The sequence below is a fragment of the Notolepis coatsorum genome, assembly GCF_963971535.1.
Source record: "Notolepis coatsorum genome assembly, chromosome: 1".
NCBI classification, from domain to species: Eukaryota; Metazoa; Chordata; class Actinopteri; order Aulopiformes; family Paralepididae; genus Notolepis; species Notolepis coatsorum.
In genome coordinates this window covers 188419743-188437388 of record NC_140165.1, presented here as the reverse complement: position 1 = coordinate 188437388, position 17646 = coordinate 188419743, and the positions used below count along the sequence as shown (strand labels likewise).

At 41.2% G+C, this 17646-nt stretch overlaps 1 protein-coding gene across 1 annotated transcript in view; it reads right to left on the bottom strand.

Annotated features, from left to right (window-relative positions):
• Positions 1-17646, bottom strand: part of LOC311233006 (cullin-3-like) — a 135242-nt gene that overhangs the window by 113014 nt on the left and 4582 nt on the right. Inside the window, exon 2 of the mRNA XM_084319859.1 lies at positions 348-545. Coding sequence (XP_084175985.1) covers positions 348-545 — 198 coding nt within the window. The remainder of the gene's footprint in view (positions 1-347; positions 546-17646) is intronic.

Genomic DNA, 17646 nt, shown 5'->3' with positions numbered 1-17646 from the left:
ATTTTGTTGACGAAACTGATGAGTTATATTCATTAAAGAAAGTTGATTTAATAAAATTAAAAAAAAGACTAATTTAATCAGATTAATCACTTTATTCAAATTGAGGATTTAGTTTGAGGATAAAAATAAAATAAATGTTTTATTTATTTATAAAAAAGATTAAATGTTTTTTTTTACAGACATTCTAAGCTTCGTTCAATAGAAGCTTCGAATGTTAAAATATGACATTCGGTACAGCCCTAGTTGATGAGGTGTTTGGTGAAAACCTGTTATGGAGACAGACGTGGTCTTACTGTGTTGACGAGGTGTTTGGTGAAAACCTGTTATGGAGACAGACGTGGTCTTACTGTGTTGACGAGGTGTTCGGTGACGACCTCCCGCAGGCCTGTGTAGAGCTTCTCCCCGTGTTTGTGCAGCACCATGGTGTAGGCGTTCCTGTAGAGCTCCTCGAAGCTCAGACCACTGTTGTTCTTCCTCTGGATCTCCTGGATGGCGTTCTTCAGAAGGTCCCAGATGTTGTTCACATACTTCTCATCCATGGTCATCTGTGGTGGGAGTGGTGGTGAGAAAGAGAGAGGCAGGTTTAGTACAATTTAAGGGTTTTTATTCCTCAACGATGACGCAGAACATTTCAAAAGTCCCAAGTTCTTGGCCGAAACCGATACCGAAAATAGGAAACAGTTGGCCGAAAAACGAATGCCGAAAGGCCGAAAATGATTAATATAAATATATATATAATGTTTTTTTTTTTAGCTACCTGATTATGGCAAAAGACATGATTATGGCAAACTTAACTTAAATAATATTAATAAATACTATTATGGGCCCATAAAATATTTATTCAGCACTTTTGAATGCATACATTAATTTCAGACTGACTGCTGAAAGATTGTACAATTTAAACATTTTCTCTTTGCATACAACAAAATGTGCATTAAAGTCAAGTGCATTTTCTTTTCTCTGTAGGATAACTACAACAAAGTGCATTCAGAACAAAGCCAAGGTGCTTTAAAACTGCATAACGATCTGCATAAAGACACACACACAGGACTGTTGTATTTACTACATCTCCCATGACTCTTAGCGGGGGATGACGTAGCTTACGAGAGACGGGTCAAAGGGGAATGGAATCGTTAGCTAGCTTAACGCTAACGTTAGTTCAAAATGTTTTAACCGCGACGGGCATATAGTAATGGCGAGGATATAAAGCATGTTAAAGACACATTTTAGGGGTGCACCGATGTATCGGTCGGGTATCGGTATCGGCCGATAAGTGCCTTGTTGACTGCAATCGGCCTATAAGCTCGAATGTGCCGATGGCAGTAGCCGATAAGTTCAGTCGCGTCCTGCCAACGGCGCCGCCCCCAGTCCCCCACACACAAGCTACTGCATCAAAGTTACTACTAAATATTCAACATTCTCTTTTGAGACTCCGCTTCAGACTCTTATCATTTGGCACTAAAAGCTAAACATTGTCACCGATATGGCTGTCCGCAACATGTCATTAATTGTGTACACGAGGTGGTCGCTCAGTGACTACGTTACCATGAGCTAGGTTAGCTAGCATGAGCTACCGGGAGATGGAAGACTAACGTTACTGGTGAAAATGTGATTTACGTTGGAATACTCCTTTGCCAACTTGCTGTACTTTGCTTGCAGGTCTGCAGCCATTATTGCTGGATTATGAATAGCCCCAACTTTAGCCAAGGTAACGTTATGGCTAAACCTTTAACGTTAGTTAACGCTAGCTTTCGGTTAGCTGTTCAATGCTATTAATAACACAACCAAGCGAACCCATCACAGCTCCCCGTCAACACCCCTCTCTCGGGAAGATGTCATTTAAGAAAGTATCTGCTGTTAAAATGACAAACATTCGTTTTGTGGCATTAACATTATATAGTTAGTGTAACTGAGGGGTACAATTCCCTGACTGTATGGTTAGATATGATACTTACTACCACTACCTCTTGTACTTTAGACTCTGGCCACCCAGTACTAGGTATAAATAATTATGATAAACACTCCCACCTGATGAAACGGATCCAACACAAATGTACCAAGTCGAAAGTCTGCGTTTATTAATAATACATAGCAAAAGGTATGTACAACGATCACTTAATTACATTTATGATTTGAAATAGTATGCACTTTTATGGCAAATGAGTATTCGTAGGTAGATCAATATCGAATGTCCAATCTCTGATTGCGCAGGAAGCAAATATACAACCTGGAATATTTAGGGAACAATAGCAATGATACTTGAATGATTATATAGCTGGATACTCTAGGGGAAGGTTCCGACTGCTTGTAGGACAGCTGGAGGGGGGGGGTAGAGTCTGGCTGTATCCCGTCTGGCCGAGGGTATCCTGGGAGAGCCCACAGTCGTGCGACCCGGTGCCCAGCGATCCTCGATCCACAGATGAAAGCAGTTGGACACTCTGTGGCCGGCGTCCTCCGGTCCACGATGGAGAGACGTGAGGCGACCTCGTCGTGTAGAGCGTCTTCTCACCTGTCGTCCTCTCCGGGGGGGGTATTTCCAACACACCGCAGTGTTGGCCTTTATCCATAGAATAATCAAAGTACTCAAAGCATAATCCAAGCCGGGGAAGGCTAGCCGTCGTCGGTAGAATAATCTTGCGTCTAGCCACGCCCCCGCATTATGCAGCCGTAATTCCCCCTCTTCTAACATCGACGGTTAGCTCAACTGGTTCGCCGCCTTGCTGTGGATCCTGCGGTGGTGCGTTGGTGACGAGTTCGAATCCCTTAATTTTTTTTTTTTTTTTTTTTTTTAACATGCATTCTTTCGCTGGTTAAGTTTAGGCATTGTTTCGGAGTTGGTTAAGGTTAGGGTTAAGTTTAGGCATTGTTTCGGAGTTGGTTATGGTTAGAAGGGTTAAGTTTAGGCATTGTTTCGGAGTTGGTTAAGGTTAGAGTTTGTCTTAGAGCATGGCAATATTCTTTCGGAGTTGGTTAAGGTTATGGTTAAGTTTAGGCATTGTTTCGGAGTTGGTTAAGGTTAGGGTTAAATTTAGGCATTGTTTCGGAGTTGGTTAAGGTTAGAGTTTGTCGCAGAGCATGGCAATAGAATGCAGCCTATCTCCGCACTGCCGCTCTCTCGCGCTGCCGCGGTCACATGGGCGTCGTGGCCAATCAGAGAAACGCTGAACACAAGTTGGTTACCTAAAATATTGACGCGACCGGACCTGAAAACACTGCTGCTCTGCAGCTCCATGCTTCTCGTAAATCTCGTATTTTCACCGGACATTATGACCAGCACCAAGTCGTTGGGAGGTGGAGATATACATCACGCAAACCCACGATAATGTTGTCGTCTCTCTCTGCCAAATTTCACAGTTCTTCGCTTGATATAATGAATACAAATGTCCAATATAACGGAATTCGTTAGTTCATAAAAATGTGATTATAACAGACAGCTGTTTATTAATGTCGGGCAGACTGCCCACCGACACCTCAAGTCGGCAGCAGCACGAAGTCTCGAGGGACTTATTTTATTTGGAATATATTAATGACTGTATATACGCAAAAGTAGCCTAGTTTTAAGTTAAAATATTATAAATGCCTTGAGGATGTCATTCTTTATATAGGCCTATCAATTGTTTTTAAGCTCAATAAACTCTGACCGGAATTGATCCCATTTGTCCGGTAGATTGAAATCTACCGGACACTCGGACCGACAAAAAAAGATTCTAACGGAAACTGTGACACACACACACACACACACACACACACAGAGCTCCCTCCCCGGGCCCCTGTCCTGTAAGGTATTGGTTTGTGTTGCTACACGGACATGTTTGTATGTTGCACGGTACTTCCTGGCTTACCGACTAGTAAACAACAGTCAACGTGATCATCACACGCTCTCCGTCTCTTATTATATGTGAACTAAAGAGTACAAGGTTTACACAACAGCCCCCACCCCCTTTTTTTATTGTATTTGTACCTGTACTACCTGCTGTCAGCTGTTTATCTCTCTCTGTGAGCTTGATTAGCTAGCGTTAGCTAGCGCTAGCTCCGCGGCTAATCTTAGCTTACCCTGAATTAAATCAATGACTAGGTTCTAAAACATTAGAGTAGTTTTCACTGCACATAGAAGCAGCCAAACAGCGGGAGCATTTCGGGAGCATATGACCAAAACCCCGGCAATTTCGAGCCCTTAAAGCAGGGGTGTCAAACTGATTTTCACAGAGGGCCACATCAGCATTATGGTTGCCCTCAAAGGGCCAAAGACCGTATAAATGTTAATGTAATGTAAAATAAATGTAGCTACACATTTACATATTGTTAAACATGGTGTTTCTGTATTTATTACTTATTCAAGTTATACATATTGGATATTAATTTGCATAAATGTAAAAATATATGTTAGCTTATGTTATTTTAACAAATAATTTTAGTTTATCAGAACCCCATATTACTCCACCAATCAATGATCAAACCATTCAAGTAAATAACAAAGAAGAATATCATCAAATACAAGCTATGACATTAAGTTTGTTCAAAACCTTTTTGTCACAGTCAAGAGGGGCAGAACTAACAACTGTGAGCTGCAAAGAACACATGGGACAGATGTAGCAGATGTTACAAAAACAAATGGCTGCACACAACCTTGCAGAGGCCATACATCCAACTAATGGAAGATAGTTTAATTAACTTTAATTAACAGATTGCAGAATGGGTACAGTACAGTACAGCTCAATACACACAATTGTTACGGGGATGCAGACCAGAGAAAGACTTTCGACTTGTTTACATCAGGGTCCCCCATTTTCAATTCGTAATGAAATTGCTATTATGTGTCTGCATGAACACACAACTGTAACTGTACTCAAAAATAACAAAATAAGGGTTGTCTCAGTTCACAACTATATTGGTCAAATTTTGGGTGGGATTTGTTTGCGTCCCTACAGCTTCTTATTCAATTGAGCGAGATGCTCGGTTATGTCACACAGCCAGTTTGCATCTGACAGTTCAGACAATATTTCTTCAACCCTTTGTTACCTATTCCGCCTGGATCTTTTTTGTATTTTGGGCTGTAAAATTGTCAAAGAATGTCTGAGGAGTAAGTGCTTTTGGCTTTTTTCCTTTGTTACCTCAGATGTTCAACATACATGTATGTGTAAGAATGTGTAATAACTAAGGCTGTCAAAGTTAAAGCTTTATTAACGCATTAACCCACAATTATTTTAACACTGCTATTTTTTAACCCAATATTAATGTAAAAAAAAAAAAAACGTTTTTTTTTTTTTATTTATTTTTTTACCTGAGCTCTTGGGGGGCCACATCAAATGACGTGGCGGGCCGGATTTGGCCCGCGGGCCGTGAGTTTGACACCTATGCCTTAAAGAATCAAATAGTCTGCCATGCGTGGCGCTAACGTTATGCGCAACTGTAGGAAAAACCTGGCAGCGATAAGGGAATCGATAGTCACGGAGGCATGCAAATCCAGGAATCGGATAATTAGGAACCGGCTCCCAACGGGAACCGGTTTTCGATTCCCATCCCTAATCTCTCTCCCTCTCTATCTCCCGCTCGCTCGTTCTCTGCCTCTCTCTGTCAAAACCTGCTTGAGGAAGTGTCGGGTATTTCCATTCGCTTATCTGTTGTTGAGCGAATGGTTGTGCTACAACCACAGAGGGGGCGTTACTGCAGATCAGCTCCTTGCTACGTCGCATTGCGAGTCAAATCAGAACGACCTAATTCACTGGGGGAAGAGATTGTCTCAACTGAATTAGAGCAATCCGCCAAAATGGCAATTAGAGACAGACCCATTGATACTAACCCCCATTGCTATAAAACAATGCTAAACACTGGAAAAGGCCATTTATAAGACAGTTGATTTAGTTGGGCTGGGGCTTCTCCCTGGGCTGGGTCTGGAAAGTTGATTTAATAAAAATAAAAAAAGACTAATTTAATCAGATTAATCACTTTATTCAAATTGAGGATTTAGTTTGAGGATATTTATTAATAATAATAATAAAAAAAGATTTGGGGGCGGTCAGGTGGGCATAGCGGAGATTGTGCTCGTCACCAATGCAAGAGGCTGCGGTCTCGACTCCCGGAGAGTCAGCATTGCCTTGGCTCGGGCTGATCGCTATACTAACTCGTTTGGCTGAGTTAGGGGGAGGGGAGCCGTGGGTGGGTCCTGGGCGTTGTGGACAGCGACCCCTACAGTTCGGTCGGGGCGCCTGCTCAGCGAGGGTAGGATCTGGAGAGAGGTAGTGCGACCTTCCACACGTTACACTCTCTCTCGGACCAACAGTAGGGGGGAGTGCGCAACAACCAGGAAGGGGGTTGGGAATTGGCATAACGACTAACAGTGGGATGGGAGAAAAAGCGGAAAAAGGAGAAAAAAAAAAAGGAGATTTGAACTTGAAAAATTATATATTTATTAAAAACGAAGGTTCGAACGTACGTTCGAAAAACCCTGACGAAGTTCGAATACCAAAAACAGGCTTCGGGGACAGCCTTACTGTGCAGTAGGGCTGTCTTAAATACTTCGAAGCTTCGTTCGATGGGCATGGGATTCGAATATGAAAATAAAATTCGATTATAAAAAAAATAAAAAAATATATATACATGATATTTAATTTTTTTTTTTCTAAATCAACTCTAGTTTGTTAACTACAACAAGCAATTCTGTTTGTTTAAAATGAGTGCCGTTTGTTATTTAAGATGAGGTCGGACTCGGCACTGACCGATGTGTTCATTGTGCTGCTTTTATAAAGCCTCAAATGACGGCTTACAATATTTCATGAAAGCAAAGTGTTTTGTTTGTCTAAGATTTAAAAAGGTTTAATCTTTACAGCACTGGCAAAGTTGAACAAAGTGCTGTACAAGTCCCACAACATAAAAAATAAAAAATAAATAAGTAAATTATAGTTTTTTTTTTTTTTTATCTCGAAGCTTAGAATTAAAATCGAATCTCGGCCCAGAAGCTTCGAATTCCAAAAAGAAATCGAAGGTCAGCCCTACTGTGCAGCCTTGTTTATTCACTGTGTCCATCAAAACGACGATGAATGCAGTCATAAAGGTATGGTTTCCTTACGCAGAAAAGACAAAAGACGCTATAGTCTGTTTACTTTTCTGACTACATCACTGTGTAGCCAGTAGGGCTGTCTTAAATACTTCGAACCTTCGACAAGCTTCGAACATAAAAAAAAAATCGAAGTTAAAAAAAAAGAAAAGTGTGTGTGTGTGTGTGTGTGTGTGTGTGTGCAGGGACCGAAACTAAAGCCCGCCGCCCGCCAGGGGCGCTCAGTTTTTACCTTTGGCGCTTGACACTTAGAGGGCTGCACGCCGTGTGGCGTGTAACCGTGGCAACGAGTCATATCCGCCCAGCCCTGCAGCGGGATACTATTGGCTAAGGGCTTCTGCTCGCAGTGCTCATGTCAACACAGGCAGTCTGCTCTAGAAGAGCGGACCTCCACGAGCTACCGTTACTGTTTAAACTATGACCCAGTCAACTATTCACTTTTAGTTTAATACATGACGAGGCATTGTCTAACGGTATCTAGCTGGCTAGCTACTGATAGCTGCTGATATCAACAAATGCTCCAGCAATAGTCGACTCGAGTGCATAAATACCTCCGTTCCCTCGTTAGCTCGCGTTAGCTAGCTCACGTTAGATGATCGATCTGTCCCAGTAAACTAAATTGTCTTAACGTTATCTACCGGGCTAGCAGTAGCTACAGATAGCTCCTGATATCAATGTCTTATAACATTGATTGAATGCATATTCTAGCTGAGGGCATGTTGAATGCGATTTGACAAAAGGACCGTAACGTTATAAATAGGTTCCAGCTGCATCGCCGGAGAATCCTTGCATGCTGAATGTAGGGTCTAGCTGAATATAGGGTCTAGCTGCAGGGCCGGAGAATCCTTGCTGGAGCTGGAGGCTACTCAAGTATACACACAGACAGTGGAGCTGTTTGCAGATAGCAAGCATTTTGACTTATTGCGTGGTGGCTATGTCTCGCAGATAATACAACTACAAGTATGATTATATAATATATATTTTATAAAAAAAAATTTTTATATAAAATATATATATATATTTTTTTAATCAAAAAAAATTTGGCAGGTAAGAAATATGCTTGGCGGGTAGACTCTTCCCATCTACCCGCCACTGGCCGGTGAGTCAAAAAGTTAATTTCGCTGTGTGTGTGTGTGTGTGGTGTGTGGTGTGTGGTGTGTGGTGTGTGTGTGTATGTGTGTGTGTGTGTGTGTGTGTGTGTGTGTGTGTGTGTGTGCGGCCATTGGGTGGGGCCGGGGGACAAATACACTGGAGGAAAGGAACCCAGCTCAGTACTGCCCAACTTATATCATCACTATTGCCCGTTTGAAGGATATCATCCTCAAACACATATACACCACCTACACGCCTATTCTCAGTCCTTGCCCCACAATGGTGGAATGAACTACCCACCCCAGTTAGGACAGCCGAATCCCGTCCAATCTTTCGCCGTCGACTAAAGACGCACTTCTTCAACCATTATCTGAAATAAAATAAAAAAAAATAAAATAAAAAAAATCTAACCCCAACTAACCTTACTGTCATGCACTTGTCCTGTCCTAATAAACTAACCTACACTGTAACACGCAACACTTTGATGAATATTGTTACTCAGCTGATAAGAGTTGTATCCTTCCTGATGACCTGTCGTACAGAACTTGTAAGTCGCTTTGGATAAAAGCGTCAGCTAAATGACTAAATGTAAATGTGAATGTAAATGCCTTGTAGAATTCCACACATAAGAAAGAAAGATACTGGGATGAATAAACAAAATAGGAAATAAAATGTAGAAATGCATGCAATACATAAATAAATATGAATCTCCATATATGAAATAGAACATTTAGATAAGGTGCTACTGAGATGTTTTGGTGAGTTCTTTGTTTTTTTGTGGAAGTAGCCCTTCTTAAAAATGCATGAACATTCACTGATAATTGGTCTGTAGTGGAGTCTACAAGGTCTACATTGCCGGACCATGTAGAATCCGGACCTTGTAGACTGACATAATTCTGTGCATAGTTTAGTCTACACAGGCCATATTTCAAATAATCAAAATCTTACTTCATTCATCTTAAACATTCTTAATTTGGGGGATTGGTAGTTCCCATGAAATCTAAAGTTGTTCAAACGACAACAGCGATCCACCTTGAATTAAATCACACAGCCGTGTTGGCTGCGTCACAGTCACGAAAGGGGCTACTTAATTCATTAATCCAATCCACTTTATTTATAGAGCACATTTAAAAACAACAAAGTTTACCAAAGTGCTGTACAAGTCCCACAACATAAGATAAAAAAAAAATAAAAAATGTATTCGAAGCTTCGAATTAAAATCGAAGCTCGGCCCCGAAGCTTCGATTGCCAAAAAAATATTCGAAGGTCAGCCCTAGTAGCTGGTGTGATCTTGTCTGCGTTTAGTCGATTCGACCCCTGTTAAGGGATCGCCCTGAGTGGGAGTTGAACCCCGGACGCCCGCATCGCGGGCGGCATCACAGACCACTAAGCAAGAAGTGAATTCACTTCTTGCTTCCGGGTCTGGATGCCTCTGGGGAGTGAGTTTACTTGCAGTACCGCTTACCATCCACAGCCACTGAACTACTTGTACCATCGTGACTGTGGATATACTGCAGGGCTGTACGCTAAGCTTTTTCACTAGGGGCACACTTGCCCCTAAATTTAGGGGCAAAAAATATTTTTTAGGGGCACATTTTTAAATAACAATTTTACCATTATTAAAAAAATATGTTCCTCCTGCCTCATTACTGTGGTCCTTTTATTTAACATTTAAGTGCGTTTGTTTTCAGGTTTGTATCTTTTATAATGAACCAACTGAGAAAGTGTGTAAATCACTAATAGAACAAAAACAACAAACTGTGTGTGTGTGTGTGTGCGCGCTTGTGTAGTGCTCCTTGAATGAGATCACCACAACACACACACACCATTGCATTAATCAGGAGGACAAGAAACTCTGCATACATTTGTTTCACAATGAAAAGTGCTTTAGAAATCAAATGAATTATTATTGTAAATAACCCCATGAAAGGTTTATTATTTGTATGGGTAATTACCTGCTTCATATTTGTGATGTTACTGGTTTCAGTGTGTGCCTAAAGTGATCAATGTGTTGGGCCGTTTATAGAGATCTATGCCAATTAATGTTTATGTATATCCGGGACTTTTTTTAATAAGAATTGAGAGGTATTTGTATATGTGACCTTTATTTTGAAAACCGTGTTGCGACGCAACCTTATTTACATTTGCGCTTTTGACAGTGAAATGTTCAGTCCAACTTAGCTCGAAGGAAAGACTAATCAAAAAGGTTTAATTGACCCGTATGAGGCTCTTACGGTAGGACTTTGATTGTTTATAGAAGTGGAATGTAATACTATGCTAAACGAGAAATAAACAGTGATTTTACCAGCAGTAAAGTTGCAAGCCACTTTCATTTCATATACGGGGAACCGTGACAATTATTAGTATTATCTTATTTGCATATTGTCTCATTATTAGATAGATAGATAGGTTGATATTTTATAAATTTAAGTAGACAGTATTTCACGTCCTAATAGTGGGCTACTACTACTCACCTAATGCATGGCTGAACCTGAACGTTAGAAGTGTCCGTGTCCCCGTCAATCAATCATCACATCATCACGTCAATCATCATCATCTTATCATCTCTCCACATCGGACGTGGTTGTCATAAGATGGACTGATATCCACTCCGTTGTTCTTGCAGAGCAAAATTTCCGTCTTAAATGTATTGAAAGGAGGTGCTTCTTTGGCGATGCAATAGCCCATATTGAAAGGAAGAGAGGCCACATTCAGTTTTGTTTTGCTAGGAATTATGGGATTTGGTGTTGGATGTATAGACTACGCAGATAGGGACATGGTCTTTAATCGCACGATAGACTACAAGTACCAAGTATATAGCGTGACCCAGATTCACTCCACACGCAAATCTTTTTTTTCACTCAGGCTATCGGTGATCGCAGTAAGTTCATTCATTGCCGACAGATTCTTTCATAGCACCACGACATTGTGTCGCACTGTACAGCCTTGGTTGTAGGCTAATGTTTTTTAAAAAATGTATCCAATTTGTATGGATTAATTTAGGAGTGAAATGCGAATGAAGGGTTGAAATCACAACTCGCAACGTTACTCCCAAATAATATTTGCAACTCGCAACGGCCAAATTAAGGGGCAATTTGCGACGATCTCGTCGCAGTGTACAGCCCTGTACTGCGGTACCTCCGTTACACTCACCCCCCTAAACTCACTCCACCCAGGGCATCCGGGTCTAACGGCACCACGTGTAGCCGGTGTGATCTTGTCTGCGTTGTGTTTAGTCGATTCGACCCATGTTAAGGGATCGCCCTGAGTGGGAGTTGAACCCCGGACGCCCGCGTCGCGGGCGGCATCACAGACCACTAAGCAAGAAGTGAATTCACTTCTTGCTTCCGGGTCTGGATGCCTCTGGGGAGTGAGTTTACTTGCAGTACCGCTTACCATCCACAGCCACTGAACTACTTGTACCATCGTGACTGTGGATATACTGCGGTACCTCCGTTACAACTGCATAACTCATAAATGTTCGGATTACATTTTTGGTTATTAGTGATACTCTGTATGCACCAAATTCATAGTTAAAGCTGCATTTGTTTTGGTAAAAAAAAATTCCCTCTTGGGCCAGGTGTTTCGGTAGGGATGGGAATCGAAAACCGGTTCCCGTTGGGAGCCGGTTCCTAATTATCCGATTCCTGGAATCGCATGCCTCCGTGACTATCGATTCCCTTATTGCTGCCAGGTTTTTCCTACAGTTGCGCATAACATTAGTGCCACGCATGTAGCCATGGCAGACTATTTGATTCCTTAAGGGCTCGAAATTGCCTGGGTTTTGGTCATAAGCTGTTTGGCTGTTTCTATCTGCAGTGAAAACTACTCCAATGTTCTAAGTCATTAACACATTCCCTGCCACGCAATTTGAGCATCTCATACCACTCTCTGCCAGCACTGTAAGCCTATGGAGATGTTCACCTTCTTTGCAGGGCTATAACTTTTTTTAATTGTATTGCTAAATTGACATTACTATGGCCCATTCAACATCGATTATCTATCGTTCAGGATGTAGGAACGTTTTACTTTTTCATTCGTAGATTCATACGAAAATACCGTCTAGAATATAAATATGTTTTTATCGTTTTCTGCAGTATCAAATGCCGTTTGTTGGCGATACACGCTATATTAAACATTTCAACTGTACATGATCCTAAACGTTATGACTGATCATGCGCGGATGAACGGGGGGAGGGGGGTCGTTTATAATTCCGTGATCGTCGGTAAATGCTTTATGTAGTATGGGTGATATATTGATCAGAGCGGTTTGCATGGATAATAATAAACAAACGTGCTGAAAATGACGTCAGTGTTTGTCAGCGTTCGACGATGAGACTGGAGGAAAAAGATCCCACTTATTTGACGGCGATCTCCTAAATCCATTTCCGGTTCGTACAATCATAATAAACGGCCAAATCGTATAGATTATTGCGTTATGGCAGCGATCGCTACACACGGACGTGTGTATACAGTCCCGCAACAATATGAGAGTGCCGGACGCATTTCCAAGACGCACCGAGATCGACTCGTCCATTTCCGGTTTGGCAACTCGCCGATCATCCACCAGGTGGCAGTATTGAAGCGTTGCAGAGTTGTGCATGCTCCCACTGCATCATACCAGGCTCCGTGAGGGAATTATGAATAACATGGCGAAAAAATTAAATATGATCTCAATAACGTCGTACGCCGTGGATTGGCAGATTTCGCATGAACTTGAAACACGTCGTAAGCCGTTTCCGGCGTGGGATGCGTTAAGTAACCTAAGATTAGCCGCGGAGCTAACGCTAGCTAATCAAACTCACAGAGAGAGATAACAGCTGACAGCAGGTACAAATCCAATAAAAAAAGGGGGTAGGGGCTGTTGTGTAAACCTTGTACTCTTTAGTTCACATATAATAAGAGACGGAGAGCGTGTGATGATCACGTTGAGTGTTTGTTTACTAGTCGGTAAGCCAGGAAGTACCGTGCAACATACAAACATGTCCGTGTAGTAACACAAGCCAATACCTTACAGGACAGGGGCGAGCGGGGACCGGGGAGGGAGCTCTGTGTGTGTGTGCGTTAGGGATGGGTACCGAATTCGGTACTTTTGAGGTACCGAACCGAAACACGTCGGTACTACCGAGTATCGAATCAAGTGAGAAACCGGAAAAAAATAAAAATAAAAATAATTTATTAATTTTTTTTTTTTACTTTTTTTTTTTCATGTCAACGTTCACACGCACAATATATGCTTACCTAGGATTTGACTTGATTCAACAACAAAGCAGTCGGAGCAATGGCAAGCCGAAAACTGTCGAAATTGTAGTTATTTGAAGTTTGGATTTTTTTTTTTACGACTGAGGTAGGTACATTACATTTCTTGAGACTAAAGTACCGAAAAAAGGTACCGTTGGGTACCGGTATCGATTCACAGGTACCTGTACCGGTATCGGTTCAAATGTGAAAGGTACCCATCCCTAGTGTGCGTGCGTGCGTGCGTGTGTGTGTAGGTGTGTGTGTGTGTGTGGGTGTGTGTGTGTGTGTGTCTCTGAAAGACCAGAGACAGAGAAGACAGAGGAATAACGACCTGTTGAATGCAACTACGGTTCAATAGATTAAATTAGTTTAAGATATTGAACTGTAATACATTCAACAGGTCGTTATTCAATAGATTAAATTAGTGTAAGAATAAAAAAAATTCTAAAAATACATTTTCTTTAAAGGGGAACTCCACTTTTTTTTGGAAATTAGCTTATTTAACATCTTCCCTGGAGTTAGACAAGAAGATGCATACCTTTTTTGTCTCTGTGCGTGCATTTTAGCTTTGGGAATAGACGCTCCGTTAGCATAGCTTAGCTTCATCACTGGAAGTGAGGCAGGACAGTAGCCTTACAGTGCCTTACAGTGTATTGCAAGGTCTGACATTGACCAAACTTGATATGCATGACCTTGGTGGGCTCTAGGTCAACTCCTGAAAAGGGGGTCAATGTCAGACCTTGCAATCAAAAGTTAGGGGGCGCACTGAAATTATGGCAAGGGTTATTAGCCCCCTAACTTTTGATTGCAAAGTCTGACATTGACCCCCTTTTCAGGAGTTGACCTAGAGCCCACCAAGGTCATGCATATCAAGTTTGGTCAATGTCAGACCTTGCAATACACTGTAAGGCACTGTAAGGCTACTGTCCTGCCTCACTTCCAGTGATGAAGCTAAGCTAGGGCTGGGCGATATGACCAAAAACGTTATCGCGATAAAATTATAAAATTATTTTCATATAATTCGATATCGATAATTATCGTCGATATAATGTCCGTCAAGTTTAATTGACTTCTTATGCTGCTGCGAATGTCTCAAGTCGAGTTGATGTCGTCATCAGTCCGCGCACGTTACGTTAGTAGTTAGCTTCGATTCCCATCCCTACCGAAACACCTGGCCCAAGAGGGAATTTTTTTTTACCAAAACAAATGCAGCTTTAACTATGAATTTGGTGCATACAGAGTATCACTAATAACCAAAAATGTAATCCGAACATTTATGAGTTATGCAGTTGTAACGGAGGTACCGCAGTATATCCACAGTCACGATGGTACAAGTAGTTCAGTGGCTGTGGATGGTAAGCGGTACTGCAAGTAAACTCACTCCCCAGAGGCATCCAGACCCGGAAGCAAGAAGTGAATTCACTTCTTGCTTAGTGGTCTGTGATGCCGCCCGCGACGCGGGCGTCCGGGGTTCAACTCCCACTCAGGGCGATCCCTTAACATGGGTCGAATCGACTAAACACAACGCAGACAAGATCACACCGGCTACACGTGGTGCCGTTAGACCCGGATGCCCTGGGTGGAGTGAGTATCTCATGACAATAAATATGACACTAAAATACTCTCTTCCGCCACAATATATTGAAACAAACTGTATACCTCACACTACTATAAACGTGGCCTAAGAATTCAAAACACACACATACTCGGCACGTAAATATATAAAACATCGGCGTGCAAGCTAATTAGCCTAGCAAGCCTGTAGTATCTAAGCGGAGTATTCCATGACAATGTGCTAAATATTACACTAAAATACTCTCTTCCGCCACAATATATTGAAACGACGTCCACTGTATGCTAGCTAATTAGCCTAGCAAGCCTGGTTGTTGAGTGAGTCCTACCTCCTTCCGGGTATACTTCGCTCTCGGCCATCTCCTTCACTGATTGGTTGTTAGCTGTTGTGCGTAAACACGTCATCACGTAACGTTGGTTGTTGTCAGTGAGTGTGGTGAGCCGAGGCTGAACGGAGCCAAGCTTGGAAAATCGATATATCGAAACTTTGCGACCACGTTTCATGTTTATTTCGAGGAAATAATTTATCGCGATAGTTATCGTTATCGTTTTATCGCCCAGCCCTAAGCTAAGCTATGCTAACGGAGCGTCTATTCCCAAAGCTAAAATGCACGCACAGAGACAAAAAAGGTATGCATCTTCTTGTCTAACTCCAGGGAAGATGTTAAATAAGCTAATTTCCAAAAAAAGTGGAGTTCCCCTTTAAGAGAATCTCAAATACATTATTTTATTTAAGTGTAGGCTATAGTTACATTTTTTTCTTTTTTACAGTTTGTATTTTTCTGACATGGGGGCTCAACAATAAATGACAATCAGAAATGTCAAGTTGCATGTTGTTATTCTAACCAGCTTAGTTCTGTTGCATTTCCAATTTATTTATTTAAATTATAAATGTATCAGGAATCGATAAAGAATCGGATCGATAAGCAGAATCGATAATGGAATCGTATCGATAAAATCTGATCAATTCCCATCCCTATGTTTCGGAGGCTTTGTCATACAGGTGTGTAGAGACAGCTCTGATTAGTGATTAGTTCCATGCCCCCTGGACTAGAAACACACAATGATCTATGATCAAACCCTCTCCTGTGAACTAGAACTGCATTCTAGGGCTGTACCGAATGTCATTTTTTAACATTCAAAGCTTCTATTGAAGTATTCGAACGAAGCTTTGAATGTCTATAAAAAATAAATGTACTTAAAGAAATTAAAAATATCTCAAACAAAATCCTCAATTTGAATAAAGTGATTAATCTGATTAAATTAGTATTTTTTTTATTAAATCAACTTTCTTTAATGAATATAACTAATCAGTTTCGTCAACATAAATAATCCAATAAGGCCTAACAAAATAAATTGTTTGGTTCCTGTTGGTTGTCAGTTAAGGCCATGGGTAGGTAGGGAATTTATTTTATTTTTTATTTTATTTTTTCCATGGATGCATGTACTCTGCCAGCATGTTTAATATCCATAATACTAAAGGTTTGACTAAGATTTTTATTAAACTTTATTGTAAAAAATTAAAAGATTTAATTTTTTTTTTTTTACTCATAAAATAAATTTGGTCGCACCTAAATTGGCAGGGTCGGTCGGCAACCGGAACCAAACCCATTTATTTTGATAAGCCTAAGGACACGGTTGGTATTAAAGTGATGCCAGCAGGGTTCGAAATTAACGGGGGCTTGGGGCAAAAATTCCCTCGAAAATTGACCAAATGCCCTCGAAAATCAGTTAAGGGAGGCAAGAAAAGCCCCCGACAGTTTACTAATTATATATATAATTATATATATGCTCTACAGTGCGAGCATTTCCCTCGTATTTGCCCCTAATAATATGTGTGTGCGAACCGGAAAAATTATTTACTTGCAGTGTGCGAGACGAGTGAAGATTACAAAACAGCTCCGCTGTTAATAGTTCAGAAACTGGACTGAAATTCAGTTTTTGGGTGGAACCGTGTTGCAAGGAGGGAGGGAGGCGGGGCCTGCTGCGTGTTACAGGGTACTTGAGAGGTGCGAACGCAGACAGACAGAGAGCTCTGCTTTCATCAAGCATGCATACACTGCTATCTTAACGTTAGCAAGCTAAGCATCTGCATAGCGCGACCTGTGTAACGTTAAGTAACTTGTGTTCCGCGGGGAAAGACCATTCCATTTGTAACACAACTCCAAAGAATAACATCCAAATCCGATCCCGATGCGCATTTCCTTCATTCCACAGCGCTGAGCGTGCAACGTATTTCATTGATAGATCTGGCCAGAGCCTATACTCACAAACGTTCCAGTGCTGTCTTCAGGATGATTTTAATCCAAACGTCCATTCAAAACTTGTATTATGAAATAATTCTGGGATGTGTGTATTTCCCTATGCATTGGTGCGAGTTCAGCCGACAGTCCATAGAGTCCATGACATAAGTTCATGAGATGCTCTGTTCTTTTGTTGTGTTTGAGGTGGATGTTGTTGCGTGTGTGGGGTTTTTCATATATCAATTTGAAACAAGCCTCTTGACTGTTGGAATTAGGGATGTTAAAAATAAAATAGCTAATAATATTATTCAATATTAGACATTCATTGATCCAGAGGCAACCGGCTATTCGTCTGCTATTTGTAGATATATCAAGACAACAACACAACTTGCCCTCAGGGACAATCATATTTAATCTATTTAGATAGAGTATGTATGTATTATT